Raw genomic sequence first — 27,152 nt, 5'->3', positions numbered from 1 at the left:
CTTAAACTTCCCACGTGAATAACCAGGGACTGCACAGCATGGGAACATTTATTACATTTATTGATAAAGCTATTAATTTACAGCCCCCCACCCCCATCCCCTTTGCCCCCCTTTACAAGGACAAGCATAGAGTATTGTAAAATGTTAAGAGACCGTCATTTAAAATGATCAATTTACTATACTTGTTGTTTTGGGTAGCCAACCAAATGTATGAATGTTAATGTGTTTGCTGGGTGAAAACGTTGGGTTGAATCTTCCAGTGAGCTGCTGGAGCTGCCGCCTTCTTCCAACTTGACGGGAACTTGAAGCCACTGCGTTTTCAAAGTAAGAGCATAAAAGATGCATGATATAAAGCTTTTCCGACGTGGACAGTGACGGTTTTATGAGCACAATGTGATATAGAAGCCACCTCCTCCTAAGGTGGGGTTTCCACAAAGCCAAACTAGCTTTAATTTGAAACACCGCACCGCTTCCGCTTTTATCAGTGGTTGGCTTCACGGTGTCCCCGCAGGTCAGAGCTTCATCGGCGCTCAGAGGCAGCAGGATGAGACGAGGAGAACTCCGACGAGCGGTGACCGTCCTCCCGTCCGTAGGCGTCCTCTCTCGGCCACGGCAAGCCTGATGGGCGTTTTTGTCGTCCCCCTGCCGTCTTCGACGCTCGGATCTAACCGGAAGCCGCGAAATGAAACGAATGAACGTGAGCACCATGAAGTGTCATGTTGTCGTGCAGCATCACTTATCCTCCTTGGATGCGGAGCCTCGCTGTTTCTTTGTAGAGTTGAGCTGACAACTTTACGTCCGATTTCCCCCCTCCATTGGAAGCAAACCACGTCGGATTGTGCAACTCTTGGAAAAGCGGCGACTTGCCACCTGCTCCCGGCGGAATAACCACACTTAGCGGTTATTCGGCTTCACAAGCATTCTCTCCGGGGTGGGAATACGGCTGGTGCTTGCCTCCTCTGTGCTGTGTGTTTTTTCTTTTTTCTTTTGGTTTGTTTTTGTTTTTGTGTGTGTTTGCATGAACATCCGTGAATGCTTCCAATGACATGCTCGCACAAATTACGCATGCACCGTAACGGTAGTAGGCTGTGCGTAATGTACATTATGAAGACATCTTCACTGCATCCTTAACTTGGCTGTTGTTGTGTCCTTTGCTCACATGAGTAGAACGTACAAATGAGTGAGTTCGAACGCGTGTGTTTTGTGTTCAGCCACGCTGGAAGTCGCCCCCAATGTGGCCGTCGGGAGTGGGCAGCCGGCAGCCTTGCCCGCGGGAGTCGGCGTTGCGCAGGGCGGCCATCAGCGGCAACATCCCGGCCCTGCCGCCTCACCACGTCCCCAGTGGCCGCAGCGTCCGCGTCTTCATTTGTGCCAACCCTGACGGTATGTTACATTGGCGGCCATCATATTTCTTTATTGCGGTGCGCGGGAAAGCCTTTCAAACAGGGGCGTCCAAACAAAGCCTATTCTTATCATTGTTATTATTATTTTTTGGCGCTTTTCTTTCCCATTTTAGTTTTCTTATTTAATTGTAATATCAGCATTAGAATTAATAAAAACGAGATATACCTCAAATTAGCCCCAGGGCTGCTGCCCTGAAATGACACCTACTGTAAATCCCAAATACAGTCAGCGATTAGCCAAACACCTTATTCAAATTCAAGTTTCCTCCTATACATTATATGCCAGCTGTGTTATTGACAATTTATAACAAATATTTGGATGAAATCTGTGCATAGTTTTACCCAGCAGAAAGCTCTGTATCGATTTCCCACACATTTCAAGTGAGGGACAGCAAGCGCATTCTGTGTTGTGATGCTCCTCCACAAGCATGGGTACAGTGTGACTAAAAGTGGACTGTATTTCGGTTTATTTTTGTACTTTTTATTAGAGAATTCCATTAATTGCATGGAGAATTACCTTTGCAATTGAATTTACATGCTTTGTTTGCATTTTGTTCCCCAAAAATGAACAGAAACGCCGCCTTAATAGCGTATTAGTAACATCATTTCAGCCTTTTGTCATCTTTTTCTTTCTTTTTTTACCCTGTTTATGCTTGTTTTAACATTTTTAATTGTGGTTAGGTCCGCAAATGGTCCACAAGCTGCACTTTGGACACCCTTGCCCTAAAAGATGCCATGAAACCTCAAAAACCAGACTTGGAGTGTGAGCAGAGTGGGATGTGAGGGAGGCATCCAGTTGCAAAATGTTAATACACCCTCTGGGTGTGTAGTAAAAATAGGCTCCGTAAAAGTGGAGTAAACAGAAAAAGCAAAGTAGAGTAGGCTAGGAGGAGCACATTGGCATTGGAGATGTAGGAGAGGGCGGCTTTTGTTGAGTCAACCTCAAGACGGCCATATTGATAACCCTACCTAACACCTGTGGCTGCAATTGCAAATGCACACTTTAGGATGCACATATTTAGGGAGATCCATACTGAGGGTTTCCCTTAGGTTTGATTGAAGCTGTGGTGGTGGGCTGCATGGGAGGTGGACTGCCAAAGTTGTGTCGTGCTGCTTCAACTTAGTCTCGGTTATAATGTCAACATTGGCCTTGTTTTCACAAGCTACTTTTAATATGACCATGTACATGACCATGGCCTCACAGCTAGGAGACCCGAGTTCAATTCCACCCTCGGCCATCTCTCTGTGGAAAATTAGGTTGACAATTTACGAGAAGAAAGTTGAAATACTTGTAAAACACAGCTCTAAATTTAATTGAATCAAGTCAAAATATTAAGAGAAAAAAGATGGATTGTAAGGAGAAAAAAAGAGTTGTCTGCTCATAATATTTTTCAGAAAAACATTGTGTCATCTTAGCAGCATAAAGGTGAAATGTTAAAGAAAAAAAGTTCTGGTATGATGAGAATAAAGCCCAAATATTATGGGAATAAAATTACAATAGTGGCATGCACGTAGGCCTCACACCTAGGAGACCTGAGTTCAATTCCACCCTCGGCCATCTCTGTGTGGAGTTTGCATGTTCTCCCCGTGCATGAGTGGGTTTTTTCCAGGTACTCCGGTTTCCTCCCACATTCCAAAAACATGCTAGGTTAATTGGCGACTCCAAATTGTCCATAGGTATGAATGTGAGTGTGAATGGTTGTTTGTCTATATGTGCCCTGTGATTGGCTGGCCACCAGTCCAGGGTGTACCCCGCCTCTCACCCGAAGACAGCTGGGGTAGGCTCCACCACACCCGCGACCCTCCTGACGATAAGCGGTAGAAAATGAATGAATGAATGGCGTTGTGGTCGTAGTCAAGGCAACATATTAAAAAGCGACAACGTATGTTTCTTTAGTAGAGATGCAAAGCACAACCATGAAACAAACTAGCCACCACCAGTGAATTCATTATCTGTAATCGGAATAATAAATATGAAAGTTGCATTATCCATCTCTTCTCCACTTTTGTTTTGCTTAATGTCAACTTACTGATGTCATCGATATTACCGTTTTCATGTAAATAAAAAAAAACCCAAACTCATTTCCAAGGTGTAGCGGCTTTATATCCCCGTGGTGTTGCACCACGATCCATTACACGTAGCGGAAACCCTGCTAACGCAGATGCTTTATGAACTGCAACAATATGTCACAGATAAGATCAAATTAATTGGCTGCATAAAGAGTCGGTAGTTAATATCAAACGAAAGCATCTGAATGATCCCTAATCCCTTGGCTTTGCAAGCAACAGCTGCTGGCACAGATGTTGGACAGCCTCGCATTCGGCGCTCTTATTCCGTCATATTAAAATGAGCTTGTACTGTATGCAGGAGGAACGGAGATGGGAGGCTTCCCTGTCACCTTTACAAAATGTAGGGTAGCCTGCGTGTCTTTTATTCCAAAGTCGGTGGTGTTTAGAGACGCAGCAACATCTGGACTTCATGGATGGCTGGTCCGCCTTCAGCATCCTCCAGGTTATCCGCTATTGATTGGCTCACTGGCTTTGTGTTTGCATGACTGCGGCCCCTATGTACTGATTTTAGGGTATGTCCCTTCAGTTAACACCATCATGCACACCACCACCAGAGTTCCACTTTCATCCTCCGTTGACATGCAATGGGAGTCAACACAACACACAACACTAAGTGGTGATATGTGTCCTGCAAGCTTTAGCCATGGTGTCACTTTCCAAAGACCGTTTTTGTCCATATATCAACATTTCAAGCCCGTCGTACATCAAATAAGACAATTTAATCTGAAAGCTTTCAAACTCGTTGCCAAAAATGACGAAGCTGTTTATGATTCTCGCTGCGGCCGCTTAATGCACGTTATCGCCGCGCTTCACTGTGACATTATGCTGGCCCGCTGTGGGTCGATGCATGTTGGGAACGCTGCTAAAGATAGACGAGTGAATGATATGCCAGGCTAAATTTGCCAGGAGTGAGTGCGGTATGCCTGGGCGTTGTCGTGCAGGTCTCCCTGTCGGCCATGTTGTGTTTTTAACTGTCCATCCACACCCTCTGGAGAAAAAGACCGGGCTTGTCCAAATAGATTACAGCAACCCTTTGGAGGAGCGGAAAAGGGAAAAGAGAGAAAAGTGGGACACAACAACAAGCCCTGGGCTCTCACTATTGCACATTCAATATGACCGCTGGATTCAATGTCACATGACCACATACATGACAATAAACACAAGGGACCTAGCTGCACATCACTGCTGGTGGTCCAACAGTATGCTATAATCACAGTTCGGTACCAACCTCGGTTTTAAGGTCACTGCTCAGTCAGTTTGGGGAACAAAATGCGGTTCCAGTTTGTAGTTCCAGTCTTCATCTCTCCTGAAAAATGCATGCCTAAGTCCACTTGTGGTTCACACACAGAGGGGGGTCTCCAGGCTATGGATTCTCTTCTCACTATCGCTAGCCAAACGCTCAGTCCAACCGAAAATCCAATTGTTTGCACATGTACCGTGCCACAACTGATTCCTGCACATAACCACACATAAGAAAGCCAATGACATCTGCTTGACTTCCAGACACGGAGGCTGAGAGGAATGCACTGAAAGAGCACGTCTACCCCAAACTACGAGATTTCTGCAGGGAGAACTACGGCATTGAATTCCAGGTAAGTCGGTTGCTGCCAATGTCCACCATTCTTCCTCGAGGCTTTCTAACCGTTTTGGAAGCCTGTCGGTTTTGCATGTGAAACACCTTGAGGGACCCCACATCAGCCCCCTGTCGCCCTAAGGTGGACAGAAGGCCAGCACAGATAAGGCGTTTGTCGGCGCAGGCTAGCACAAATCTAGCGGCGGATAAAGCGGAATGAAGCGAGGGCTTTTCCCTTTGTTGCCGTTGCCCAAGCGCCACCGCCGCTCTCTCACGCTCGCCGCAGAGTGCATTTGCATTGCAAATCAACATCAGCGTGTACTGAAAGATTGCTATCAGAGGTTTGTTCGACAAATCCAAGAGAGCCCTCAGGCTCGTGGGAGATTTTGGATTCAGATAGTTCTTGGAAAAACGAAAGATTTGTTGTGATGTATTAGTCAGCACGGTTCTTATCGTTCCCGTTTTGTGAAGGAATGTCTAGCTACCTTCAGTTTGTTGATATGTTGCTATCGCTGGTAAAAAAGTTCGAACATCGTTTAGTACAAATTGTGAATTAAAGGATGTATAGTTCTAGCCAAACGGCTTTTTATAGTAACGAGCATGTGCAGGGGTCAAGTTCGGTGCATTATTTATTAAGATGCCAGTTTGGCTGAGCATATTTGATCTAAAATGACACCCTCACACAATTAAACTGCGACAGTCTGTTAGCAGCGAGATGTGTTGATGGGATTTAACACTCGCCCTCAAGCAAACATCACAGAGGGTGCATGTGTGCGACTCGGCATTGCCAACGATTTGTGGCTCTGGCGGCAAGCGGAGAGCGAGACACAAATGCTAGAATTTCTTGCGTGTGTGACGTATGAGCACAGGATGATGGATGAAAAAAAAAAAAAACATGCAAAGATGCTTTTGGCTTCACAACGTGCAGCCACGTGCCCGTCTGGTGATTCAGCTTGCTGTCATGAAGGATCAACATGAAGTGATTTATGCAGAAAGGCTGCGAGTTAACACTGTCTCACACACACACACACACAGTCAACCCAGGCCACGTGACAAGTTGGCACCTCAGCCGAAACCAGTTTATGAGAGCTGGATTACGAATCAGTCAGTGTTTGCTTTGATTCATAATTCACGCGCCATCGTGACAAGCCACCCATACACGCACTCTTTTCGGCGATACACACTGACACACATCTTCCAAGCTGATGAAATATTCCCAGTCCCTCACCGCTTCCTTCCGGAATCGTCTTCCGATCTGCAGCTGGACTGGGATCAAGCATTTGGGGGGGCGGTGCATCCTTCTTGGGTCAGCTTGTGGAGCACATTAGCATTCTTACAAGCTTTTTACTGACTCCAGCACAGACTGAACATTGCTTGCTTTGCCGTGAGTACACACAATGGAACCCGTTTCAGTCAAAGCCCTTTGGGCTAGCTGACTGCCGTCGACTTAGACTGGAATTCATTCATTCATTCATTTTCTACCGCTTATCCTCACAAGGGTCATGAGGTGTTTGATCATACATGGCAATAAACCTTTTCTGATTCTGGAGCCAAGCCAGTTGTCTTCGGGCGAGAGGCGGGGTACACCCTGGACTGGTTGCCAGCCAATCACAGGGCACATATAGACAAACAACCATTCACACTCACATTCATACCTATGGACAATTTGGAGTCGGCAATTAACCTAGAATGTTTTTGGAATGTGGTAGGAAACCGGAGTACCTGGAAAAAACCCACACATGCACGGGGAGAACATGCAAACTCCACACAGAGATGGCCGAGGGTGGAATTGAACTCAGGTCTCCTAGGTGTGAGGCCTACGTGCATTCCACTATTGTAATTTTATTCCCATAATATTTGGACTTTATTCTCATCATACCAGAACTTTTTGTCTTTAACATTTCACATTTATGCTGCTAAGATGACATAATATTTTTTCTGAAAAATATTATGAGCAGAGGAGAACATGAGAACTTCACACAGAGATGCCCGAGGGTGGAATCTAACTCGGGTCTCCTAGCTGTGTGGCCTGTGCGCTAATCACTTAACCGTTGTGCAGCCTAGACTGAAATTGCTTGTTATTGCTTGCTCAGGGCATTGAATCAATCACAACTGGCCTGTTCAGGTTGTCTCTCATCTCAGCTTTTTGACTCAGACCACCCACAAGAACACAAACTAGTCGTTATCAGAACCCTACAATACAGAGCTGATAATGTCCGCAGGCCCAAGAGAAAGAGCTTAAGCCCCTAAAAAGTGCATCTCTTTTTCCAGAAAGAACAAAAGCTAAGTGGATGAGGAATTGCAGATACAATAACATTTGCCGTTCCATATGTCCAGGTCTATTTGACAAAGATTTTCAAACAAACACAACATACACAACATACTGTCAGGTTCCGGCTTGTGAGTTTTGCGGTTCGACCCCAGGATGCGGAGATAAGGACCCAAATGCAGGTAAAAATATATTTATTTACGCGACGCACTAGCAAGTCCAACTCAAACAATGACAATAAACCGATAAAAGGAAGACGCACCGGCTGAACTAAATACAATCAACAAATTGCTAGCAGGTGCGTGAAGGAGAGAAAGTGACGGAACACAGGAAACAATACAAAATAAGAGCGTGAGAACAGGAAGTAAGGCTGACAAGGTGAGAACAAGAACTGTCACACAAGCAACGGTGCGGATTGTGACAATACCATAACGCCATAACGCCAAACCTGGAAAAACTTCAAGACAGAGGTTGGTACACCCCAAAAACAGGACACCCCATATCCAGAAAAAAAATATGGTCTACGCTCTTTTTTCAGTTCAGTGAAGAAACTTTTTAAATTGTGGAAACCAAGCAGCCACTAACAACACGGATATGCTAACAGGTCATGCCTTGTAGCTTCCTTCCTGGAAGTATTGATTTTATAAAGCGACATAGAAACAAACGCCTACATGAAATGTTCCAAACTCCAAAATAAAACAGCAGTAGCAGTACTAGCATGTCCAATGTGTAGCATTACCATTTAGTAGTGGCCTGAGGCGTCATGGGTGTAGCGTGTGTGGTTAAGCTAGTCACTAGCCGGCTAGTTGCTAGCCGTTGAGGTGTTTTCCTTTTTAGACTTGAGTTGGTCGACACAGACAGGTCGTGGACATTAGACATTAGACGATTTCACTGTACAAGGATATTTCCCTCAAAAGTGTCCAAAATAAGGCGCTTAGCTATCGTATATTGGCCCCATTTCTGCCTCTTTCCCCCTCAATTTCATGGCCTTTCTTCTCTGCCTTCTTGAGCATTATCACAAAGTTTGGTAGCCTAGCATTCAATGAATTAAAAAAAATGTTTCCTTCATGTGACCTGCCGCAGGCAAACGCCTTCCAAGGGCGTTAGAAAGCCGCTTAGCAGAAGCTGCTTCTGCTCTTACATAAGTTGAGGGGAGGAGTGGGAGAGCGCTATCAAACAGGGAGGAATGGGAAGGGAAAAAGAGAGAGATGGAGGGTAAAAGGCTGCCAAATCCCGTCCCATGGGAGCCCTCGCTTCATCAAAAAAGTCCCTTCAAATGAATTTCCTCTTAGCCTCATTTATGTGTTCTTGCTTATTTTGGATTCCTGCCTCGCTTCTGTGCTGCCCATTTTCTCCTTCATCCATCATTTCATTCTTCCACACGGCAATGGAGTGCAGCGATCATGGCGCAAATTTAATCAGCCTCCCCCCCCACCCCACCCCCCCGCCTTGCACACGTGCACACTGGCTGAGTAGATACGACTATTAATTTAGCTCTTAATTACAAGGCGGCCTCGTGGTCACCTGCTGGAACCCGGCGGACACCCATCATAAACTCGCTTAGTCCCCCCCCCCCTCCGGCCAGCAAAGGGCCCATCGCAGGAAGTAGATTAGTGACACTGATCTGCTGTGACTGATGTGGAGAGCTGGGAGCTTCCTCCAAATGGAAGCAGACCTATCTATAATCGGCCCAGGTCTCAGGCGGTGTCGCATACGGCCCTGCCTGGCTCGCTGTGCTCACACACACGGTCATCAACCACGATGTTTGTGTCCTGGTATGCTCAGGTGGTGGACCTCTACTGGGGTGTGGACCCGGAGGAGTGGGACAGTCCGGAGCTGCAGCGGCTTCGGATGAAGCTCCTGGAGGAATGTCTGAAGACATCAGTGGGACCGTGCTTCGTTGTGAGTACTGGATTTTATTCCTCCATGCCGCGCTACATCCACTTATACGGGATTTCCAAAACCTAACGTATGAATGGGTGTGTGAAGGCACCTTCAAGGAAGCCGAGTGGGACACATTTTAGGTTGGAGAAAGGAACAATGGGGGAGTCAGGAGAAGGGCAGAGATGACAGGTGGTGTAATGGATGATGAATTATTCAAATAGAGCAGATCTTTTTCTGGAGGTTGAAAGTGAGGTGAGAGATCACAAGGAGAGCTAATGCATTATGGGTAAGGCAGCAACCTAGCACCCCTGAGAGCATAATCTCCGCTTTGCATCGACACCTGCGTTCTGCTTGCCCGCCAACGCTTTGCATGGTGACAATTTCTATTTGCAGCATTGTGAAATTAGCCAAACTCGTCCAGTAGTTTGGAATTTAAAAAAGCATTCAACATGAACCTTGACCCAACAGCATCAACAATTGCCCTAACAAGACCACAAACAGCAAGGGAAGTAATATAAATGAGCAATACTAAATAAGCCAAATAAGCATGAAACTACAGGAAGCAGCGCCAACTGCAAAGTCCACTTTAAGTTTAAATGGGGAACCAGAAAACCCCAAAGTACTTGACACAATACACACATATAGAATGATGCAGTCTGATGGAACAAAGCCATCAACAACAACACTGTAATAATGACAGCGATAGGGACACGCATTTATTTTCCAACATTAGCAATAACTGCTTTTACGGCACGCAGGAACAATACAGCAACAGATTTGATAATAAAGGATTTAATATCGACCTCAACAGAAGAAGCAGGCATGCCAATTTCAACAATATTAAGCCATTATGGTGGCAGGATGTGTAGCAGGGGGTTGGTAGTTTGAACCTAGCGTCCTCCACCCCAGTCACTGCGTTGTGTCCTTGGGCAAGACACTTCACGCACTTTGACTTCATGGTGGTATATTCATTCATTTTTTAGAGCTGTGTTTCATAAGTATTTAAACTTTCTTGTCATAAATTGTCAACCTAATTTTCAAACAAATTACAACTTAAATTTTGTTTGTGTCTCAATTATAACGACTTTTTTAAAAAAAATGTTTTTTTCTTTAATATTTCAACTATATGCTACTAAAATTATTTTATTTTTCATCATAAAATTACCACATTATTATTATGAATGTTTCCTCATTTGATTATATCTTTTTTCTTCTAATGTTTGGATTTTATTCTGTAAATTACAGCAGATTTTTCAATTTTGGTGTTTTTAATAAAAAAAATTTTTAGCACTTCTTTTTTTATTACAGCTATGAACGCTCTCACTGGCCCTTTAAGAAGAATTGCATTGTGTCTCTCACTTTGCTCTCTCGCCCGTCTGCACCATCCATTGCTTTTTGCGTCCTGCTTTGCTGTAGACCGTAGAACTTTGTGCCGCCCTGCCGTTAGCATGTAAATGAATGAGGAGCACTACAGCATTACAGCTTTAACAAGGATACAAAAACACTACATTACAGTGGAATGGCGCCAGGATAAAAAGGCTTGGTCACAGGAGTGAAATACACGAGTGACTTCATCATGTCTGACCTGTAGGTTCGAAATTTTGAGAGGGTTTAAACAAGAAAGAAATGTTAAGATAGGAGAACACACATCTGCAAGTTTAAATATTAAATATATAAAATTACAATTAACAAATTCATAAAATCACAAGCAATTGAAAAAAGTCTCAAACCATCACAAATTTTGCCGCGACTTCTTGAAAAAGCTGCAAAATCACTCGTTTGATGCCGCAACTTAGTTCAACATGTCTGATAAAAATATGCTAAATATCTTCTGAGGGTTACCCGTACTGTGCTGTTCAGCCTTCTTTCTCCTGCCTGTGAAGCAAACTGCCTGTCGCAACTTCCCCTTAGCTCACTTGTAAACAAACATTCAAATGCAACATCTAGCTTTGACAAAGGAAATGTCAGCATCGCTACGACGCCTGGGGCTTGTGTTTGAAAAGTGCAAAAATATTTGGTAGCGACGACCCGAGGCCTAAAGCGATCTGTGATTTCATGGTGGAAATGATGACACTAGACCAGTGATTTTCAACCACTGTGCCGCGGCACACTAACATAATTAACATTCATTAATCATCACTTGCAAATATGTCAATATCCACGTATACATGGACCCAAATATTCCAATTGCATTTGGTTTATTTGCTCAAACGGAAAGAATTTAACCTTTGTATACGCCTCATTCCGAAATGATGATGGCACAATCTAGCGCCAATCTGAAAGAATATATAATCGGATTAACAGGGGTGGAATATTCCTTTCCCCAATCCGACTGAGGTGTCTTATAGCCGCTCAAACGGAAAGTTGTCAGGGTGCGTTTTTCTTCTTCTGTACTTTATTGGCAGTTGGCAAGCAGCTTTCGTGTGCATTAGCGCCATCTGTCGAACAGAATCTAAACCCTTCTATACGCCATTCACAAGTCCATAAGTCAAAAGAAAATATGTATCTATATAAAACATGTACCGAGTTTAATTATAAAATATTAGCAAGCTTGAATTTGATCCTTTCCTGGTTAAATTTATGACGTAACACGCAGCTCCAGACGTTCTTCAGTTTAAAAAATGGAGGCCAACAATCGGCACTGGACTGATACGGAAAGTTTGTTTTTGATCCAAACTAAATTTCAAGACTGGACAGACGAAAAACTGTCAATACGGAATTATTACAACAAGTGAAAGAACAACTCGGGGAAGTCAGTATCACGTGATGTTGGTGTTTACGTTTTACTGGGCATGTCCCATTGACTATCCTGGTTGATTATAGCGACGCATGTAGACAAGAGATTGGAACATTCCTTTCCATGTATACCATTGTTTCCGGAAAAGTCATTCGGAAAGAGAAAAACTCCTCATGTAAACATGGCTACTGTCGAGTGTCTGTGGTGTAAAGACTGGCAGAGCAATGTAATATCAACACCTAGCTCGTTCCTCCTATAGACTTAGTGATGTTTTCCAATGTAAAAAAAAAACGTGCCGTGGCTCAAAAAAGGTTGAAAAACACTGCACTAGACCAGCCTTACTATCGTTGAAGATACCACTTTTGTCGGCTGGTAGCTAGAGTTTGGACTTCAGACCTGCCACTAGTTTTTTATCTATTAGTAGTAGTCACACCACGTTGTTTGGTTAAACCAAATCTACAGGTGGGGAAATTTGTATTGCACAGCAGCAAGAGTACAGAGTCAGTTAAGCAGTACAAAATACACAATATAAAAAAATAAACAATATAAACAACCCAAGTATTAACAAAATCAACAGTTTTTCCCAGAGTTATATACAATACAGTATGTAGATAATATGAAACGAGATGAGATATATGAGTGTGCAGGTGTACACAAACTACAGTTAAATCTAATAACAGTAAGGTTGTCATCATCCTAAAAACATGGTATCGGCATCTTCCCTTTAATGAAAACAAAGTAGAAAAATGTGGCAAAATTTTGCTAAGATTGCAGCATAATACAGTTAATACTGTGCCACTATTTACTGAATGGAACAAGCAAAACAGAGCTCACCATGAACTTACCATTTACAACAACAGTACAGCAAAGCATGCTGGGAAACAGGAGGCACTGCTGTCTAAAATAATGACTTTTTTGCCCTTTGTGCAATTCAGAGGCAGATCACAGATCACATTGACAGTGCAGGTAATACAAGCTGGGCACCACAAGGCTGAACGTTGAGTTGAAACGAAACGGTGCAATCTCCACTTTTGTGTTTTCCGGCCTGTTGGCTGATTTCATTCACAGCGGTCAGCCCGCAATCTCACCACTTTAACCTCTAAAGGAAAATGGGCATGAATGCATCACAATATATCTCCAATTTGCTCTCATATCCGCCTCTGCGGATACGGATCCGTCGGAGATGATGACGAGATGTCAACTACCTCCTCTTCACCCATGGGTGCTCCAGCAGTGCTCGTCATGCCACATCAGACTGCTTAAATGTTTGATGGCATATTTTAGTAGTGGGCTCTTTTGGGTAGATGTCACTTTGTGTCAGACATTGTAGGTACCGCCTGGACCATCTTAGAGCATCAGCCGGCCAACTTCAGGACCAGTTGGTGCTGAGGCAATAAATGCCAAACACATTCCATATATTTCCACTGAAATCAAATTAGTTGGAAGAATGCAATTTAGAGCACTTTGTTGTCAAAGTCCTGTTCGATGCCACCATAATAAAACATACAGTAATCCAATAATACGTCATTGTTAAAAGGTGAAATGAGCAGAAAGTTTGTACGTGAGCCTGGGAATCCAATGGTCTTAAGTCTTAAGGAGCATCCAGCTGTTATACGAGCAGCAGTAAAAGCCACAAATGCACCCAGGTCTACACACGACACACCTGGACCAGGGGGGCTTTTCTCTAATCTGTCAATAAAGATGGTTTCCATAGTGATTGCAGGGGTTGGCATGGTGATGGTAAGCATGACAATGAGCCACGACTGTCTTTTCTTCTTCTTCTTCTGCTCAACCTCTTCAGCTCTCCAACGGTCTCAAATTCTCCCTCCATAAACGCCTCAAGGACACATATCAGCCTCGCCACTTCCACTTGTGCTTTTTCTCCCGTCTGGCCGTGAAAGAGGATAGTTGGGGATAAAGTAACCTTGATTTTTCTCTCTTTGCTCCACTCCCCATTCAGTTAGCGTGATGTAAGGCTAACATGATCGCCTGGTCCTGGAGGTTTGACCCCTTGTTGGAAGATGATCTATCTGCATTGCAAAAATCCATTGAGGTTTCTGTTTAAGCAGGAAGCCTGAGTGGGATGTCACGTTGCACACCACTTGCTTGTGGCCCCACTGGCCTGTTTTCTTCAATGCCAGTGCTATACCAAACTGTGAATTCTTCCTTTAAAAGTGATGACATTCCTTTTTGTGTTTGATGGTGCATCATTGCACCGCAGTTGATTTATTCCTTTGAGACTGTGCGACATGGACACATGTCAACAAGATCACAGAGGACGCTGTCCGACAGATCTTGATTTGACATGTTCCTTGCATCTGCTCCCGCTGTGACTGCCGAGGCAACCAGGACCGACCCGATTTGGCATGTCTCTCAGGCGCCACTGGCACCACCGTGCAAGCATCATTTTCCACTTGGGTCCTTCGCCTTGGAGTTTAGTGGCTTTTCCCCAAGGCTGAGAATGTGTTCCAACACAGGAAATAAAGATCAGCCAGTCGTGGAGTGGAAAGCTTCATTTCTCTCAAAGGTTGTTCTTGAATGTGGCGGATGGAGCATATCAAGGAATACCCCGGATCATTTTAGCGGATACTAAGTCAGTTGTCATTTCAAAGTGTGCAACAAAGACGGGAGAAGAGATTTCCTGTGTAATGATGACGAAGACATGGGTGGTGATGATTAGAATATTAAACTAATGAGCCCACACACATTATCCTTCCAAATCTACATCCCATATTTAACTACTGTATTAGGTTTAGTGCCATTCCTTCCACGCATAAAGCAGATCCCTTAAAATGGTTTAAAAGGGAGACATATATCATTTCACAATTTAAGACTTCTTTTATTGCGGTGCACAGGTTGAAACAGATTTCATAATCCACATTGACAGAGCAAAAACATCCAGAAAACCAAAATATCCTGCAAACAAGTTCAGTTGGGAAGAGTTGTGTCCAAAATGTGGCATTTAATGTTTAAAAACGACATCCATGATGATGAGGTGAAGCAATTATCAAAATGCACACATGAAAAATGGCCGACCGGGTTACAAACAGTCCAACAATGCCGGAGATGAATTTCCTTCAATACGTTTCCCTGCCCTTTGGCTCGTGCTTTGCCTTGCTGACCTCTTCTTTCCCTGCTATGCTTTCTTCAGGGTTTGGTGGGGGAGAAGTATGGCAGCATTCGAGTGCCAGGTGAAGTGGAATCGGCAGAGTTTGAGATGATCTTGGACGCGGCGATGGAGGCCGGGCTGGACACACACATCTTAGACGAGTGGTACTGCAGGGATGAAAACTCTGTGCCACCCGCATACTACCTCAAACCCAAAGCCCAAATGCTTAAGAACTACCAGAACTCTGTGAGTGCATCGATGAAAGAGCTTGTGAATGAGCCCATAAATCAGAGGTCCATTTGCCTGCCTTTGTGATGTTTTGCTTCTCATTTCTTTGTCTTAAACTTAATGCAAAGAAAGAACGTGCACTTCCGACTAAATGCTTTGGCATGAATTCTGAGAAGTCAAGCAGTTCTGCATGCAATCCCCTCTCTCAGTGTGTGGCGTGAATCTGCAGGGTAAAGTCAATCTGTCCTTTCCCTGCCTGCCAACCAACTTAGATGGAGTCCAGCAGCGCGGCCAAGACCAAGAATGACAAGGCCTGGAGGAAAGTGTCGGAAGACATCAAGCGGATCTTCCGTACGGCGGTGCTGCAGCTTCAAGAGAAGGGAACAATGCCGAGCGCTCAGGCCAAGAAATTCCTTTGCTCTGGTTAGTTTCAGGTCTGCTTTTCCATGTCAGAGAATGCATCTTAATCTGCTTAATCCTTCTTCTCTGAGGAGATAGTAGCATGCCAATGACAAATTGTCAAATTGCCTTGTTTCAAAAAGATGAACCACAGTGAATAGAAATAATAACTTAAATCAGGGGATATTCTTTACTGTAAGAAAAATGTTATTCTCCGTAATTGACCACTGTCTGGAGAAACGCCTGCCATCTCCTGTAAGTTTTCCTAAAGTTTTGCTTCCAAACTTGGAACACATGTCTCTTGGATCTAATTAGCAGGCCAGTGCGCGAACAAAACTACACAGGAGATGCTGGCAGAGTCTTTGTGGGGGAGCCTCTTTTACACTTCAGTCGCGAACGTTATCAACTTTGGCTCCGCTTAAATGAATCTCAAGGGAAATCAATGTAATCGCTGGCAAAAGGGCTACTAAAGCTTTTCAGATTATCGCCTGAAAGAAATCTACATCTGTTAGACTTCTATCTGAGGAGGATGTCCAGCATTCCACGCAGGCTGCATTTTAAGCAGCTTCTTATTGACAGCTTAGGAAAATAGTGGCCATTTAGTTTAGGTTACCAGGCGCAATTGATCAGTGTGTACTAAAGTGACAAATAAGTTCTGTTTTTTTTGTCATTTCAGCCTTGGAGGATGAATTAGACTTTGCCCTCGGGAAACAAACTCCTGCCTTTCTCAGGAAATGTGTTTGCTACATTCGCAAGATCTCAAACTTTGACCGTTTTGCCAAACTCCCAGAGATGGCCCGCTACATGGACATTGTGGTGAACGGTGACCGCATCATGCGCAACCAGGAAGCCTACGAGCGCCTGTTGAAGGTGCGGGATGAGTTCATACCAACAGTGGTGGCGGCATCCAACCTGCGCGTTTACTCCTCTGTCACGCATTGTGACATGAAGCTCGGCTACTCCCAGGAAGTGGAGAGCCACTATGTGGAGGGTCTGTGCAAACAGTTCTACGAGGACATGGTGGATATCATTCAGGCCACAGTTCAGCAGAACTTTGACACAGAGACCGACCCGTTGTACGATGAGATCCTGCAACACCTGTCCCTCTGCAAAGCATATGCAGCACTGTATGAGTACAAGGCTGAGTTCTTGGATTACGTGCAGGAGTATATTTTGCCATCTAAAGGGAGTAGGATGAGTCCGCTTGTGGTACATGGGGGACCCTGCACGGGAAAAACTTTGCTGCTTGCTGAAGTTGCCAAACAGGTGAGAGAGTCTAGTTTTGGTATCCATTCAACCATGCAAACGTAAACCTCTACCCATACTGTTGTTTTTCAGGCCTACACGTGGCTGCAGAAAGAGATGGGCCCAGAAACTGACCCAGTGGTCATTGTCCGTTTCATTGGCTCCAGTCAGTCCTCCACAGACTTGCGCACCCTCCTCCAGAGCATCTGTGAACAGATTGCAATAAACTATCGCTGCTTGATTCACTTTTTGCCTAACAAGATCCAGGAGATGAGGGAGCTCCTGGTCAACCTCCTTGGGGAATCTTCCTTCCACAGGCCTTTGGTCATCATCCTGGATGCCCTTGAGCAGCTGTCGGATGCCGACGAAGCCCGCAAACTCTGGTGGCTTCCCATACACCTCCCTCGGACGGTCCGCATTGTAGTCTCAACTTTGCCCAATAAACATGGAATCTTACAGAAGCTCCGACATGCCATTCATGATGACGACTATTATGTGGAGTTAACACAGCGGGATCGCAAAGTCTGCAGCCAGACATTAAAGCAACAGTTACTTGGCGTCAAGAGAAAGGTCACCTCCGGCCAGCAGATCTATGTAAACGAGGCTCTAGCCAAGTGTACGTTGCCAATGTTTGTCAATCTCATCTACAGAGAGGTAGTCCACTGGAGGTCCCACAAAGATGTGGATGAGAAGTCCCTGTGCTCTACAGTCCATGAAAGCATAGAGCAGCTGTTCTATTCAGTCGAGAATAAGTTGGGCCAACGATTTGTCTTTAGAGCATTAGGATATATCACCATGGCCAAGGCCGGCTTAACTGAAATCGAGTTGGAGGATATTCTATCCCTGGATAACATAGTTCTTGGTGACGTTATAGTTGCATCTTACCTCAAAAATCCCTTGAGAATCTCTTATGACTTGGTAGCAAGGCTCAAAGAGGAGCTGGAAGGTTATCTGGTAGAACGTCAGGTACGCAACGTCACTCTGATGGTCTGGGCCAACAGACACCTGCATCTCATTGCCCAGAAGCTGTACCTCGGCAACGAGGAGGATGTCCATCAAATGCACAGCCTTCTCGCGGAGTACTTCCTGGGAGCATGGTCAGGGGGCAGAAAGAAGATCTTTACGTACGACAACAATCACTTCACTTCCCAAAATATATCACACCACAAAAACCCACATCAACAATCTCATGAGAAAACATCATCTGACAAGTACTCTTACGACAGGCAAACACCTGAACAGCCTTGGGTCTTCCAGTGCAACCTTTTGGAACCTGACATTTTTTTTGTCAACCACAGGAAGATGACAGAGTTGGTGTTCCACCTCACCAGAAGCGGGCGCACTGATGACCTCATGTTTGGCGTTATCATGAATTTCAGCTGGCTGTACACAATGATCAAGATCGGCCAGTTTGAAAAGGCCTTAAACGATATTGACTTGGCGTACAGTTACACCCAGGAAAAAGAACTGAAGTTTCTATCCACCACTCTTCGCGGCATCAAGGTAAAGGTTTTGAAGAACCCAGCATCTCTCTCAGCAGAACTGCAGCAAAGGCTTTTGCCAGTTGTCACGTCCCTGCCCAAGCTTCGACACCTCCTTCTGGAGTGCGACAAGGATGGTCCCAAGTACTGCTCGATTGTGCCTCTGCACTCCTCCATGGATGTCACCTACAGTCCAGAGAGGCTTCCTTTGTGCTCAAGTTACATGCAGATTGTGGAGATCCTACCCACTCTAGCCCCAAACATTGTCCTCGTAGCACTTGAAGATGGGTCTGTCAGCACATGGGATGTCGAGACTAGACAACTTCTGCGACAGATCGACACAGCCAGATCTGTTGTGCTGGGAATCAGGCTAACCAGTGATGAGAAATATCTTGTTGTGGCCACCACTAAAAACACGCTTCTGATCTACGATAATCATAAATCCTGCCTTCTATCCGAGGTTGAAATCAAAGGTTCCAAGCATGGTGGGATCAGTGGCGGGGTGGCTTTCATCAATGGCTTCACTTTATCCACTCACCATGCTTTAGCTTGGCTTGAGGCCAGTAAAGACGTCAACGTTATTGATTTACTTTACGGTTGGCCTCTCTATCAGTTCCATTGCTGGTACGAGGTGACGTGTGTCCAGTGCTCTCCAGATGGAATGTATGCCTTCTGTGGACAGTACCTCAACACCGCATCCATCTTTCATCTGGGTAATGGGGACAAGTTGGCCACTGTTACATCGGAATTTTCTGGAGGTTTTGTCAAGTCCATTCTTGTCCTGGACACACTCAACCAAATGGTGATGATTGACAATGAAGGCAGTCTCTCAGTATGGAACACCAAAGAAATCACCAACCCACGTCTGATGGAGGATTATGACTGCAGAGGGGATGACAGTGAGGTGGTCAGCATTGAGTTGTCTGAAGACCAGCGCTCAATTCTCCTGTGCAAGGCTCGAAGCATTGAGGTTCTAGATACAAAAGTGTGGAAAATGGTGGAGAAGTTCAAAGCTAAACGTAGTGAACGCTTTGTAGCTGCTGTTCTCTCTAAAAACGGACAAAGCATCGTGGCCTCAATGGAGAAGACCTCTTCTATCTTTGTGTGGAGGAGGGACAGCGGGCAGTGCATGGCCAGCCTGATCGAGATATCAGGAGCCATTGTCAAACTCATCAAATCAGTCCACCACAACCTGCTCCTTTCTGTTGCCAGCAGCGGAGTGCTGTCTGTCTGGGACATTGATATCATCACAGCTATGTCCAATATTGACAAAACGGGCAAGAAGATTCAAACATTGCAGTTGTCAGGTAGAGAGGATTATGTGTTTACAATGGATGGCTCAGAAGCAGTCCATAAGTGGAACTTTAGCACCGGATTTATAGAGACTGTCTTCAAGCACGAGGGCATAGTGGAAAACTGTGTGCTAACCTCCTCAGGTGATCTCATGGTAACATCAGATGACAAGTGCAGTCAGTACATCTGGCAAACCAGCTCTGGGGAGAACATCTTTCGCATCAATGGACAGAGGATATCCCAGTTGCTAATAACCCACAATGACCAGTTTGTTGTGTCCCTTTGTGAGCAAAATGCCTCAAGAGTTTGGAGACTTGCTACAGGACACAAAGTTTGCAACATCCTAGTCACGCTCCAGAACGCATTGGTCACCACAGCCAATACATTTCTGGTGGGAACCTCCAAAAACAAGCTCCTCGCTGTCAGCTTGTGGTCGGGCAGCGTATCTAAGAAATTTGTTTGCGATGACGGCATCACTATCGTCAATTTCAAACTTATCCCTGACTGCCCTGACTGTGTCGTGTTCATCACGTCCACAGAGACCGTCTTCATCTGGAGCGTGGCGGACGAAGCCGTATGCAGACGTGTCCAGTTGCCGGCCAACTTTCTTAAAAATCTTGAGGATTTCCAGATATCACCCAATGGCAAACAAGGAATTGTGTCGAAAGGTGACGAAAATATTAATGTGCTGGACCTACACAGTGGGAAGCTGAGGCTGGTCCATGCTGCCGGTATAATCTGGCGTCAAAAATTATCCCGAGACGGCCGTTATCTCGTATACATCTGCTTCCGCAACTGTGATGAGGACGACGACGCTGGCGTTGTTTCCAATCTAATTGTGATGCGTCTCGCTGACGGGAAGAGTATTGGCACATGCTCCTTATACAAGACGCCCACTTTCCTTTCGCTTTCCCAGAGAGCTTTGAACATCATCATTGGCTTTGAGGATGGCAGCATTGGCACATACACGGTAGTGGACCGTGTAGACGCTGCCCTCAAGATCAAAATAGCCACCTCCAACAGCCGCCAGATCGTCAACAATGCTTCTCAAAAGGTGCGGCCAAAATGTGGCAATCATTCCTTTAAGACCGTGGCTGACTGCATTTGGAGGGAATCAACAGAAGTCTTCTCCAGGGACAGCCCGATCAATGTGTCTGACTCCGGTGAAGGTGAGTCTACTACTCCGACGAAAAAGGCAGAGCTGCTGCAGTGAGCGGGTGGGAGTTAAAAAAAAAAAAAGAGTGGTGTATCTGTGGCGAGTTTCAGAATCTTTGGCAGTGGGGTTGCGGTTGACTCTTGTTTACAGCCACGTGATTCAGCTGCAAATGTCAGGCGTCTGACTATTTCAACGCTGCACTCAAATGATGTATTACCTAGCTGTCACTGTTTTAGTTGGTTTTACATTCAGATGGTCGGGAGAAAGTAACACATGAACACATGTTGTGAGATATGAGTTGGCCGTTATGTGTCCTTTTTGCATCTGAAGAACAGTTATCATCCAAATGTTATTTGTGACAGGATGTTGTCAAACCGTTCCAGTCACTGGTACAATAAGTTCATTTACATTGCTGGCTATAGTGTTCCTTCAACTAATTTATTTTACGTCTACATCTGTTGGTATGTACACAAAAAAATTAACATATGTACATACCGTTTTGGCTGCTGCAATTTGTGCAACTCCTTAAAATGTTATTGTGCTTAATGCAATCAAAGTGAGTGCCTGGAATTTCTAAATGTCTTTATGTGCAGACTACAAGATTTATGAAAATGCAGGGAATTTGTAAACACAGAGTCAAAAACAGGAGTGACTGGTTGCTCTTTGTACCAATAGTAGTAGAGGTTTTGATTTACTGTGAATTTTCCTGCAGTTCCATCAGTGTGTGAGGTGTGTGTTTTAAAAGGGGAACGCCACTAAGGAGCATACAGTGTAGCATAGCACCGTACACAGTCACGCCTTAATGAGAGTACTTACTTGCTTTAGGTCTAGTGGAGTTCAAGTGTTCACATGTCAATAAGAGAAAAGGACAGCATTATTAGTCCATTTGGCCCTGTGAATATACAGTATTTAGAGGTTTAGACACTAGGTGGAAGCACTTTATTGGTGGTTTGTGAGCAATTATTACATTTATTCCTACATTCTATGGAGCATTGTGTTTGTTGTTTTTAGCTGATCTAGAGTTGTCTTAACACCGTTTTCAAACAGGATTTGCCTACAGAAACACTCGAGATGTCCAGGTACTTTGTCCTGCCTTTATTATTGTTGCAAAGACAAACAGACGTGAAAAAGATTAAGTCATGGGTCACATGGTTCTGGCAAATATTAATACTAATTCAATGTAGACTGTACTCGTCATTGTACCTTTAACAAAAATGCCTTTGTTGATATGACAGATGCACAACCATTGTTTGAAATACAAAGTCATGGCCAGTGGTGTCCAAAGTGCGGCACAGGAGGGCATTCTTGCTCTTTTTTTTTATTGAATCTGCTTATTGTAAAAACAAATAAAATGTATTATGAATGAGATACACTATGAGATATTACGCTAAGCTAAGATGGCCTACATTGGATTGGTTTTAGCATCCTTAATGCAAAAGATGTCTTAAAGTTTTATGTATGCGGCCCTCGGTGAAGACAGTTTGGGCACCCCTGATCTTAGTAACTAAGAGACCCCACAGAACTCACCCTTATTAAGATCAGGTCAGGCTGTGAGTAAGAACCACAATGTTGACCTGAGACAAAGCCACACACTCTCCTCTCAAAGGGCTAATCCACCTTCTATGTTTACTCCGTTTTGATGGTGACGGCCCGAGTATCATTAGCAGCATCAAGCTTTAAAATATTCCCTGAAAATATTCCCTATTATTATTAAAGATGACTATATCATGTAATTGCCAAAGTCCCAGTCTTAGTTTGGTTCATTTTATTTCATGAGGCTTGTGGTGTAATGGTATTGTTACAAAATGGTTTCAGTGTTGGACTGTGCTTTTGTTCATGATAGAAAAAAATGTGTTATATTTGTTTAAGGAAAAAAAAAAAAAAGAACGAAAGAAGAATCCTCGCCTAATATATTGGAATGCCAGTTTCATCTTCTATTTGAATGTGGCCATATGGGAGCCAGTAAATGGTATTAATTGTACGTTAAAGTAACTTGAATGACTTTTAATAACTTCTACGTTTGCAACACATAGTTGACATACTGGTGATGAATGTTTCTATGGTATTCTTTGTATTGTCAGGACTGATTTACCTGTTTAGAGATTTATATTTTCATAAATGTTGTACTTATACTTTGTTACAGAGTTGTTTTACTGGAACTCAAGCAGAAAAGAAACTTACGTCCAAAGCAATATGAAACTAGTGTGTATGCATTGTTTGTATGGAACATTTTAATGTAATAAAATGGTTCACTTTTTTGCCTCCATGATGTCGGCATCTGACGCTGTCTAATTATTGACATTGTGATCATGTTTTGCGCCACGCCAGCACTGTCGTTATATGCATTTTTGTTGTCACCGCAGCTAAGACGTCGGCAACAACAATAACAAGCACCCACACTTCCTCGTGTATTACACAGCTGTAAAACCATAAGATAAGCCAGTAATTGGTCTTCCCCACTTGGTGTCAAATGTTGGACAAGCGTGGTGAATACATCGCTGAAGCGGCTGACATTGTCATTGTAATTAGGTGGTGCATGCAGTGTGCACACACACACACACATAGATTGGCCAATGAAATGCCTGCTGCATCGGTCTGCTGTTTTAATTTCCCAGCTGTGTCACTCTAAGCCAATCTGTCTGTGTGTGTGTACATGTGTGGGTTTGTGTGTGTCTCCTGTCTCCACGACAACATCAGGTCCACAGTGGTGACGAGCTTGGCCACGCCCTTCTAATTCTAATGATGGTGAGCGTATTCATTTGGGGCTGCCTGCCGTCCTTATGACAACCAACAATCCCCGCTTCGCATCCATTCCACCTGCAGGACCTTGTGGGTGTGTAATTACACTATTTGTTTATCAAGGTCTCTTCAGGTCACACTTTGTGTCCTACGGTGGGTACAGTAGGACAACGCTTGGTTATTTACTTGGAGCTAAAATAGCCATGTCATTGTCAGTTGTGTTTGCTCTGTAAGCCTGCTCCTCCTGCTTTTTTTTCCACCAGTAACCAGCATTTGCAGTGATGGGGAAGCCTCTGACTTCTCCAGTTTCTCTCCCTCCCGTCCTCCAGCTTCTACCCTCTGGTGGGGAGAGATAAACCAGCCAACACTAAACACTTTAACCTTAGCAAGAGCAGCAGCAGAGATTGAAGAGAGTCTGACACTGACTAAAAAAGCCTTTTGGCCCGAGACTGCATAGACAAAAAACATGCATATTGAATGCTGCTTAGAAGACAATGCTGGCCATTTTTAAGATGACTGACACATGCCACTCATTGCAAGCATTCTTCTCCTCAGACTTGAAATGGGAACAAAAGCCATCACTACATTTTGACATGTAGCACATGCCTCTTTTTAAGCAGGAAATGTAAGCTACTCATTTAAAGAGATTAAATTGTCCAATTTGTGAGGTGAGGAACTGAAGTGATTTGCCATAACAACAGCTCATTTAGTGAATAGAAAAATAGCTATCTCTATTCACACCAATACAGTCGTCCCTCGCTACATCCCCGTTCGAGCAACGCTCTATTGTGTTTTTTGGAGAGAAAAAAAATCACTTTTTCATGGTTGACTCTGGCCTATTATTTGTCTAAAAATATTGAAAGACAAGTTATACTGGATGTAGTATCTGTATTCTGGTCACTACTAGGCATTAGGGGTGCAAGGATACCCAAAATTCACGGTTTGGTTCAATATGTTTGTATTATGGGTTGATACTTTTTTAATACAAAAATAAATTACCTTGCCTTTTTTACATTTAAATTTTCTGCTGACCAAAAAAATCACCATGTAATAAGAATCTAAAAGTAAAAGTATATAATGGAGATCCATGTGGTGCATTGTTAGCAGCAGAGTCAATCCATCCATCCATTTTCTACTGCTTATCCTCACTATAGTGAAGCGGGGTACACCCTGGACTGGTCGCCAGCCAATCACAGGGCACATATAGACAAACAACCATTCACACTCATATTCATACCTATGGACAATTTGGAGTCGCCAATTAACCTAGCATGTTTTTGGAATGTGGGAGGAAACCGATCTCCTGACTGCGTGGCCTACATGCTAACCACTCCAACACTGTGGTTTCAATTGTATCTTGTTATGCAACAATTTCATTGAACTCAATGGGGTTACAAACCCAATTCAAAACTACATTGACACTTGGGCGGATATCAAAAGAGTAACATAAAAGCAACATAAAATAGGAAAAACTTAGAAACAAATGATTATCTTAACACTACGTAGTTCAGCAACATGTTCGGCTGTAATATAAACTTCTATGAAGGTTCCTTCTAAGTTGCGTGCATTGGCAATCGCACGCTGCTCCCATGTTGTCAGTGCACTATATAGTACAGTCTTATATGATTGTTGACACAAATCACTACTCACATTTCTTGAAGCAAACAAAAAAATCACCAAATCATCAATCGCTTTAGGACTTTCCGCTAAAAAGACCCGTTAGCAATAGCAACGACCCATTCCACCTAGAAATCTCACTATTAAAACACCTCTTAAAGATTGAATGGTTTTCTATACATGCTGTGACATTGTAGTAACAGGTAAATCCATAACAACATGTAATACTTAAATTAGTATTATTAGTAGTAGTATTTTGGTCCTTTTAAGTATTACCGGAACTTCAAGTTCCCGCTCTCTTCCAGGGCCACAGTGATTGGCTGTCAGAGTTGCTCAGTCTTAAAGGTGCAGTGCACCAATAATCAATCATAATGCAATCAATTGAAAAGTGCTATCATTACTTGCTTGGCCTGGCTTTGTTTCATATAACCATTTACAGTAGTTGTTTTATTAATCTTTATTCATCTTTTAGAAAACTCCAGTGTGGGTTGGTCGCCATTTTTGTTTCATTCATCAAATTGCCAAAGATTTTAAAGTGTAAATTTTGGCACATTTGACAGGAGACACCAAATGGGGCTAGGATAAGATCTGTGATCACGAGGAGAACATCCAGTGCATCTGTAAACAGTGAGAACCGGTTTGTCAGTTATGCGTCTTCAGGCAAGCCGAATGTCTATCAAGTCACAGTCGAGCTGTACTGCAACAACTATGATACATCAGGCACTGACTTTTCTTAATTTCAAGAGGGTATAGTCGGTAAATACTGTCCAGCACTGATGAAACCCTTGAAACATCTCATTCCTGCATTTTCCTGAAGATGATATTAGCTACGTTTCTAAAGCTTCATAATGTGTTAAATGTATGCAGTGTGGAAACAGGTGCAGTAGGTAAACATTGAAGCAGCTCATGTGATCAACCAGAAAGCCTGTCAAGCTAGACCAGGAGTTGGCAACCCACAGCTTGGGAGCTTCATGCAGCGCTTCAGCCTCCTTGTTGTTGTGGCTCCCGTTTTTATCTATACTGTAATCCATGGGTCTCAAGCACACGGCCCGCGGGCCAAATGTGGCCCGCTGGACACTAGTTTGAGGCCAGTTTAATGTTAGCGCGGCCCGCGCAAGTTTGATATGGATGCTGTATGGTATCATGTACCCAGAAAAAATTATTACGTTTGATTAATGTTCATGTTAAAGGTTAAATAACTGTTAATAGTTATCCTCCCTATCCGTGTGGAAGTGGTAAGTTTTTGGCTATTTAAGTTTAAAGGAAATAACTTGAAGGCTACCGTTTAGGTCGCTAGCTCTCTAGTTTGCGAGTTAGCATGTGTCTCAAGACCCTGCAGTTGTGCAATATGTTGTAAACAAAAAGAGTATAAATGTGACTATAGTCGTGTTTTGTCATGTCTACAGAGCTCTAATAATGCTTTGTTAATTTTAATCTGAAAAAATAATTTGTCTACCCACCAACTATATGTGGTTTCTTAAGTTTTTATTATTTGCCGTTTTATTATTTTATTATATTTATTTATTTATTACTGATTGATTGATTTTCTTTATTCTTGATTTGTTTATTTATTTTTCATCTTATTTTGTGTAGAAAAATAAAAAGTAAGATATTTATCAGAGCTTTTCTTGTAGAAAATTGGAACCAAAGCGACGTTTTTTTTATTTTTTTGTTTTTAATAAATGCGTTTGTTGTTTTTTTTTTCGTTTTTTTTCATCATCTGAAACTTTGGCTTTGTTTAACACGAGAATACAACATTCTAACTACATTTATACGTCAGAAAAGTGGAAGAAAACCATAATAGGTCCTCTTTAATATTAACATTATGCTGTAGCTATTTTTAATTCACATGTTAAATGATACTGTATGTAAATGGAGCGTTGTTGGTGCTTTTTGGAGACTCTTTCAAAAGACTTTATAGGCAAAATAAGTGAGTCCTTTACGGGCAG

At 43.5% G+C, this 27,152-nt stretch overlaps 1 protein-coding gene across 2 annotated transcripts; it reads left to right on the top strand.

Annotated features, from left to right (window-relative positions):
• The first annotated feature begins 481 nt into the window (after positions 1 to 481).
• On the top strand, positions 482 to 25,207 carry LOC131126419 (NACHT and WD repeat domain-containing protein 2). Of its 2 annotated transcripts, none has more exons than XM_058068930.1 (8): positions 482 to 697; positions 1,212 to 1,383; positions 4,977 to 5,065; positions 9,101 to 9,217; positions 15,088 to 15,291; positions 15,546 to 15,696; positions 16,349 to 16,938; positions 17,011 to 25,207. In XM_058068930.1, exons 1-8 carry the CDS (start codon positions 683 to 685, stop codon positions 20,902 to 20,904), a joined length of 5,232 nt encoding a protein of 1,743 aa, XP_057924913.1. In that variant the 5' UTR covers positions 482 to 682; the 3' UTR covers positions 20,905 to 25,207. The 2 variants fall into 2 exon arrangements, with proteins under 2 accessions (XP_057924913.1, XP_057924914.1); XM_058068931.1 differs by having other exon boundaries at positions 482 to 931.
• The last annotated feature ends 1,945 nt before the right edge of the window (positions 25,208 to 27,152 follow it).

This window comes from Doryrhamphus excisus, chromosome 3, assembly GCF_030265055.1.
Source record: "Doryrhamphus excisus isolate RoL2022-K1 chromosome 3, RoL_Dexc_1.0, whole genome shotgun sequence".
Taxonomy (NCBI): Eukaryota; Metazoa; Chordata; class Actinopteri; order Syngnathiformes; family Syngnathidae; genus Doryrhamphus; species Doryrhamphus excisus.
Note: the sequence above shows the minus strand (reverse complement) of the source record. Positions and strands in the feature narration are given on the sequence as shown.

Excerpts from the sequence above, each read along its gene's own strand:
- LOC131126419 (XM_058068930.1), top strand. Across the intron at positions 1,384-4,976 it reads CATTTGTGCCAACCCTGACG|ACACGGAGGCTGAGAGGAAT; the intron begins GTATGTTACATT and ends CTTGACTTCCAG. Across the intron at positions 15,292-15,545 it reads TTAAGAACTACCAGAACTCT|ATGGAGTCCAGCAGCGCGGC; the intron begins GTGAGTGCATCG and ends CAACCAACTTAG.